Source organism: Sinocyclocheilus grahami, unplaced genomic scaffold, assembly GCF_001515645.1.
Source record: "Sinocyclocheilus grahami isolate Dianchi unplaced genomic scaffold, SAMN03320097.WGS_v1.1 scaffold1982.1, whole genome shotgun sequence".
In the NCBI taxonomy this organism is placed as follows: domain Eukaryota; kingdom Metazoa; phylum Chordata; class Actinopteri; order Cypriniformes; family Cyprinidae; genus Sinocyclocheilus; species Sinocyclocheilus grahami.
This window is the reverse complement of record NW_015507161.1, coordinates 77,953-85,995: the sequence shown is the minus strand read 5'-3', so window position 1 is coordinate 85,995 and position 8,043 is coordinate 77,953. Positions and strand designations below refer to the sequence as shown.

At 37.8% G+C, this 8,043-nt stretch overlaps 1 protein-coding gene and 1 pseudogene across 1 annotated transcript in view; both read right to left on the bottom strand.

Moving 5' to 3' along the window:
* Positions 1-1,004, bottom strand: part of LOC107573602 (NADH dehydrogenase [ubiquinone] 1 beta subcomplex subunit 7-like) — a 4,080-nt gene extending 3,076 nt beyond the window's left edge. The window contains exon 1 of the mRNA XM_016260031.1: positions 725-1,004. Within this exon, the coding sequence (XP_016115517.1) occupies positions 725-836 (112 nt within the window). The 5' untranslated portion in view covers positions 837-1,004. The remainder of the gene's footprint in view (positions 1-724) is intronic.
* An 865-nt stretch (positions 1,005-1,869) lies between these two features.
* LOC107573601 (transitional endoplasmic reticulum ATPase-like) lies at positions 1,870-7,495 on the bottom strand (annotated as a pseudogene).
* Positions 7,496-8,043: the final 548 nt, after the last annotated feature.

Here is an 8,043-nt window from a genome sequence, read left to right as displayed (position 1 = left end):
TCTTTCAACTGAATAAATGTAATTGATTTCACAATAAACAGATTTGTGGTGATTCTAAGCAACTGGAATAGCCTAGATGTGTTTTGAACATACAATTATTTTAATAAAATCAAACCGAAACAAAAAAAGTGCATTTGAAGTTTAGTTTATTTTTTAATTTAGAAAAATATCACCCTTTTCTTGCCCGTTGAATATATTAATGACTGACAGATATGCATCAGCTTACTAGTTTATGTTAAAATGGTGCAATGCAAATGGAAGGAAATGTGATGTTTTTAAGGAAAAGATTTATGCACTTTAAATGCATCTTAAATTTGGCCTCTTTTTTTTTGCATAAACTGCTTAGATTAGCCTTAAAAGGTTCTATTCGTTCTATTTGCTTTCTTCAATCAGTTATAAAAAGGTAGATTGGCCTAATTAACCTAAACCTGGTTAGTCAAACTAGTTATAAATGACAGTACAAGCATGGTGCCTGTGTTTATGCAACTGGCCCCTGCTAGTTTAGTCGACTCTACATGACTTATATGAGTATAACTCATGAGTTATAACGATACCAGCCCTACAGAACACAGCTTTCATGTAAATAGACCCTAAACAGACACATCGAGGGGCATGTTTTTGTTGAAGCCTCTGGTTTGGACCTGAAGACTCGCAGGTCGGGTCTAGACACTGAATCACGTCTGAAAGCGCCGGATAAAGTGTGAAATGAGCCGCTGAGTGTCACCTCTCTCTTTGCGCTCAGGGAAGCCCAGGTGAGGGTCGTACGCAGACGGCTTCGTCGGGTCGGGCGTCGCGTCTCTTTCCGTGATGTAACTCCGCACGAGGTGTGACCCCATTATCACCACTGACAGCAAAAACTGTTTAACTTCCAAACACTGACCAATTATAATTGGGCTTACAATGGAGAAATCAAATCTGTTCTGCACACTGCCATTCGGTCACCTCCAGAAACCATCTGTTTCCGGTCTGCGCCGGAAGTAAACATGCGCACCGAGTAACACACTACTGGACGTCCTCGACACTGATGCCGCGAGTCTCGCTATAAACTAAAGGCTGTCCAAATTTTAATTCAAAATCAATAAAATCAATCGCTGCGGTTTCATAACACACGTTAAAAGATGAACTACATTAATTAATTAATTAATTAACATTAGATTTTAATTTATATATCAACATAACATATATTTTCCGCTTCTCTCGTTAATAAATCAATTTAGTTAGATTAATGTTTGATTTCCTACGCAGAGAAACTACTTGGCTTTAATTACATAAAATTAAAGAAATTAAAATTTTATAAACTACAAAAAATAATGATAATAAAGACTCGCTATAACAAACAGAATTGTATGTAAATAAAATTGGCATCTACTTAATTGTTTTTCTTCCGCTGAAATCCGCGCGCGCGTCTCGCTTCTTTCGGAGGACGGTTGACAGCAGCCCGCCACAGAAATTCAAAAACTAACGGTCAGTCAACCTCGCGCTGATCCATTTCATTTATTTGATGGATTAATGTGTGTATTTATGATTCTTAAAAGATTAATAACATTGTCAGGCCTAGTTAAACAGAATTGGATGTGGAAGTGAATGTTTTGTTTATTGACGGACTAAAACAACTGGATTCATGATGTAGACCTATCCGCAAATTTGTTTTGAGGTAAGTTAGGCGGCTAATGTTTACTTAAAATAGTTAATTGAACGTTTAGGCTAAGTTTGAAAATGTACTTGTTTGAGTAAGTGTCTAATACTAGAGAAATCGGGCACACATTTCCCATCAACACATGTATTTAACATCATCTTATGAGAGTAATGGACATTCAGTTTAATTTTTCTGTCAGTTTCTGGCAGGACTGTAAGAGATTTAAAAACTCTTTAACTGTCAGAATGAGAAATTACACAGATATTGCTTATTCTATACTAATAATTATCATAATGTGCAGATTTCAGTTGAAAGTGAATTTCATCTCTTCTCTCACTGTCACACACAGGTGTTGGGCTTGTAGAAGACAACTGACTTTGATTACTGATAGAGATCATCATCTCTGAAATGACCCCCAGAGTCTTGGCCTGACCCCTGACCTCCACCTGACTGAGGTGCTGTAGGAAACCTGCCGATGAGTCAAAGAACGAAAGAACGAGAGGCATTTTACTTTACAAAATGAGGTATGAAGTGGTATGAGGTACTAGTGATTTGTGTGTTTGAGTATCTAAAGTTCCCAAATCCACGGCTTTGCTGAAGAGTCTGAGCAGACATCTCATACTTCCGTATGCCATTATCACTGACAGAGCGACGAGCAAATCTCACGGCTTCCTCAAAATGATCCTTCCTGATCTCAGGCACTGGGTCATAATCATCGTCCTTGAAACAGGTATGAAGGTATGATACACAGGTTTGAAGACAGCAGGATACATGTTCCTTGTTTTAGATTACACACAACACAATATACAGTATAAAACATTTTAAAACCTTATAAAACATTGTGTTTTATAACACAATATAAAAAGATATCCCCGTATTATTACCGTATTGGCCCGAATATAAGACGACCCCCCTCTTTCCAGATGTACCTTTTGGAAAAAGGCTTTTTAAAAACCATATCTTGGTTTTTCTCAGTAAAACACATTTTGTCTTCAATTATTTTCATATTGCATATTTTTCCTATTTTAATCTTTGTTTTGAAAAACATAACATAACAACACACAAAAAAAGCCCTGCATGAACACGCAGCGTAATGATGCAATTGGCTTTTCCTGATGTATCATATCTATAAGATGGATTTCTTTGTGCAAGTTTAGAAACGTTTGTTCCTTTTCTACATGCGTTTCTCAAAAATGCAATTAACATGAACACGTATCAGGGAAACTTTAAAAGAATTTGGTTCTTATTGGGTGCATTTGGAAAAAGCACATTTATTTTAAATTACCCGAGACCTGAGGCCCCTAATAACGAACCCGTCGAAGTTTTGGACCCGATCCGGCTTGGGTCTTGGGTCGGACCTCGAGTTTTCTTACCTTGAGAAGGTCTGCATCGATGCTGTCGTCCTCCAGATCAATTAAGGTCATCTTTTTGCGTATGGCTTGCAGCTCTGCCTCTGAACACAGAGCAGCCAAATCTGCTTCCACGTGCCCGTGTGTTTCAGCAGAGATCTACCATAAACAGAAACGTCCAGTTATAAAATATCTGACAAGATTTAGACCCTCCATCACTCTCATCATCCTCACCTGTTCCAGGTCCACATCGTCCGATAGTTTCATGTTCTTGGTGTGAATCTGTAAAATGTCCAGCCTGCCGGTGGAATCAGGGATGCCAATGTCAATCTCTCGATCAAAACGACCTGCAACACAACTTTTACAATTGACTTTTCTATAGAAAGTGTATTTAGGTCCATTCATTTGTTGATGCAGATCACTCTCGGCATGAATGTTATGAATCTGCATATGTGTATGTTCGCACCGAAGAGCAGGATCCACACTGTTGGGTCTGTTTGTGACTGCCATAACTACAACATGAACCCTTTGATTCAGGCCATCCATCAGGGTGAGCAACTGAGAGATGATCCTCCGCTCAACTTCACCATGAGTCTACAGACATAGCATAACCATCAAACCAGTGACAAACATCAGACTGTACACAGTTACGTAACACACCTGTTCCTTATTCCTTACCTTATCTAGTTTCGGAGCGATTGCATCCAGCTCAACGATGAAGATAATAGCAGGGGCATTTTTTTCGGCTTTCTCGAAAGCTTTTCTCAGGTTGCTCTCAGACTCTCCTGCCAGTTTACTCATGATTTCAGGACCTGGGATACAAAAGCAACAGCGTATGCCACAGGAAATGCATCTTGGAAACTGCATAATGCCCTGGAAATACATCAGTGTTATTGATACTTGATAGCTGGCACAATATGATCTGCCAGATTTGTCAAGAAAAAAAAAAACGTTGGTCAACAAGGATCATCTGTTTGGCTTTTCAAGGTAAATACATGAAGTGATCTAGAAGTCAGTGTAAAAATGTCAATAAGCTGCTTTGTTGCATTCTGTAGTAGAGTTTTAGTGTTTACAGGCATCTGTTATTGCAGGGCAAACAACAGTCACAGCAGTTTCAGACTGTGGCTTTCAAGTGTGCGGATGTACCATTGATGAGAAAGAAGAAAGCTCCTGTCTCATTAGCAACAGCACGAGCCACCAGTGTCTTGCCCGTACCAGGAGGACCGTACAGCAGAATTCCTCTCGGAGGCTGAGGAACGACAGTGAGTGGGTGTGTGAGTAATATTTATTTATAAATGAATGTAAAAAATGCAAATGTCTAGACAAGTTAAAAAATGGAGATGTTGCCTTAGGAACTAACTGAAAAAAAATAGCTGCAGTTGAAGTACTAAAATCACTAAGAGTAAAACTAATAAAAATGGCATTAGACAACAAAATGACTAAAACTAATGAAAAATATGTTAATTAAAAGTTAATAAATGCTAGAATAGTATATAAATAAAAGTAAAATAACACTGTGTTGCAGTACTATATTGTATTCTACTGGCATATTATTTGGACAAGATAATTGGCGCTGATTAAAACTGATAATTAAAATCCTTTTTGATGGATTAAACTTTTTGGTAAAAAGTGTGCAGAATAATAAGAATTTTATTGTTTTCTTTACTTTTTTTGTGTGTGTAGAATTTCCAGGTATGGGTGCCCTGCTGAAATATTTTTTAAAGATTTACAAAATTACCAAAAACGTTAAATCCCGATGTATCTAAACTTCAATGTAGACCTAACAAAAAAGCACTCTTAACATTACACCTAACCCAAATGCAAAACCGAACTCCTATATCCTTATATTCAGCACACTGAATGAACATGTGCACCTTTGTGAACAGGTCGGTTGGCCTCCAGGAAGTATGGCTTTAGAAAAACCTCATATAGGTTGCCCGTTATTCTCTCGATAGTGTCATCAATGGGTAGAACATGGATGCGCTTCCCATATTTCACATCTGGACAAGCATGGATACTATATACACAGGCATATGAGTGAGCACTGCGGTAGATGTGGTTTTGCTTCACCATCAGCAGCAGATAAGGCCTCTAGTTTTAAATAAATGTGTTTAATGATCTTGCTGGGAAGTAAGACAACAGTAAAACCTTATGTCGTCACCACACACCTGATCACATCACCAAGACGCACGCGCAGGTTGTTGCGGGTGACCCTGTTCATGCGCATACGCTCATTGACACGTGTCGTCTGTGAGAACGGTGCAGACTGTCTGCCTCCACTTCCGGCCACGTAACACCACAGTGTCTCCCCAAAACAACTGCAGTTCCTCCATTTTAACCTGTAACACCCATGCAGGGATTTACATGCACATGTTTGGAACCCTGTTTGAAACAATGATTACTTTTGCAATTCAGTGCAGCTAGTGATATAAATTACACACTGCAATTTCATCGCTCTATCACTTGCACACACAAAAATAGATAGATTACCTGTGACAAGCACACAATGCTGTTGTCCTCATTGTTAGCTTTGTCCACGATGAGTCGATTTGGTCGAATCTTCTGCTTCAGAATAGCAGTGGAGAAATCCTCAGACTTTGGACTGTTCAACACACACACCCACACACACATTATATCAATGCACAATCCAATTTTCCACAACATTAATAATAAACAGTGAAGTGCACGGTTCTTCATAAAAGCCAAGGCAGCTTTTGTTTTCCGGCATCTTTCTTCAGAATATATTTATATACGCTCCAGAGATATTGAAAATCACTGCATATAAATTTTATAATAGCCTGGATAGAAATTGTACACTAAAACAGCATCAAGACTGCATAAAACGTAACTAATAGAAATAATGTTTATTTTTAGCTTACAGTTACCTTCTAATGAACTTAGAGTTCATGTACATTCAAGTTGGGCCATACCAAGGTTTAAAACACATTTTATAATCGTAACTGAGTTTTAATGAGGAGAATGAAACATGAAAACAGTTCTTGGTGGCACTAGTGTGAAAACAAACCCACACACATAACTGCTGTCTGGTCTCCTGTTTCTTGATGTGACACTGGCCTGTTTTAGAGCAAAGTTATGTCTACAGCTAAGATAAAACTACTCAGACAAACACGTTCACATTACTTTTCATGTTATGATAAATATTCTGAATTTTATGAAAAAGAGAACTACAACTAAAATGTTTAACCCTTGTGCGGTCCGGAGAATTTTACATTTTGAATTTTTTTAAATCGTAGCTTCTCCAGAATGGAACGAAACTTGGTGAATTTTATGACACTTGGTAGTCATTGTGGGGGGGGGGGGGGAATCTAAAATACAGAACATTTTTATGTGTACAATCTACAAATCCCCCACAATGCAGAAAAAAATTGCACAGCAATGAAGGGGTGAAACTCTAAAACATCTAGAATGCAAAATCAACAAACCAACTCACACACGCACAGACACACACTTGTACACACACCTATGGTGTGACTGTAACACTGCAACTATGTAAAATAAAATCAATAATTCGACTACGAGGCAGTAAAAAAGTGGACAGCAAGGAAGGGGTTACACTCTAAAACATCAAGAGTGTAAAACAGATATATCCACTCACACACACTTACTTACACACACATACAGAATTATACATACCCAAATGAGTACTCAAAAATTGGTATGGCTATAACCAAATAGCCAAAATGAGTCAGAAGACTGAAATAAGAGGTTGAAATCAGATCAGACTCAGAAGGATTGAGCTCTGATAAAGCATTCCTGTTTATTTTTGTTACATTTTTATAGAATTTTAATGTTTTGTGTAACAATCTGCTTCCTGTGTTCAGGTTTGAATGTAGTAATAATGCTGCAAAAACCTACACTTCGAATCAACAAAAAATATAAACCTTGACAAAAAGTAGTCTTTGAGAATGCCTTAATATACATTTAAATCCACAACCTAATAAAAGTAAACAATTATGTATAAAACAACTAGGGAATTCACAAGCCTCTATAAAGTCCTATACAGGAATCTAGTGGTTACACCATGAAATTACAGGTATTTCTTTTTTTGTTCTGACTAGGAGGTGCTATTCTGCCTTCAAAAATGGGATTTTAAAGGCCTAGTCTCTATTTTAATCTGAAATACTGCCTTAATTGAAAAATAATTGTAAAAATTAGAAAAAAATACTTTGTACTATTTCAGTGGGAAAAATGTATCATAATTATTGCATAAATATTAATTAGTACCATGAAATTCTCTCAAAATACAAAAGAAAAAGTATTATTGAACAAAAATATATTAGATTGATTTTACTGAAGGAAAAAAAAGTTACATTTCAGGTGTCCGGTCACTTTTGACAGCGAAGACCATGAGTGTGACTCCCAAATGAGGAGCGCACAAGGGTTTTAATAACTTTTTTTTTTCTTTGAAGAATCTTACATATTCAATCTAAACACACCCAAACCCAAAGCTTAGCAGTTAAACTCACTCTGAGGCTCCAGCGGCGGGCATTGCAGATCAGGCTAGAGGTGTTTAACTGAGGAAAAGAGCCTGTTCTGGGACAGAGATGATCAGAAATCAGAAATCAGCCTATCCTTATCCTAGAGGTCAGAAGTTTGTAGTCCAGTTCTAGTCTGTAGTCCTCAGTTCATTGCAGTGCTGTACAAAGTGTGACGCTGTCCCTGACCGCAGGCTTCATGCCTAGAAAATGTGTTTGTGTGGCACCCTGGACGTCTGAAACCCATCCCCTCACATATAAATAAGATTCTGACACGACAACCCAAGTTACATGCATATGTACACAGACAGTGAGTATTTATGAATCTTTTTCAGTTTTCCATTGTTTTCAAATGCGTTTGCCCTCTTTCCCGCCTGGGCATTGTGTTTCCCACCTAGCTCATTCCAGACATTCCTGTCCTCCTCCTAACAAACATTCACAAACAGTCAAAAGATTCATAAATGTTCATTGATGCAGTCATCTGGAATGTCCTTTTTGGATATATTGGATGGGAAGTGCCCTTCAACGTTCAGTCCATTAACTGAAAACAGGCTAGACTAAT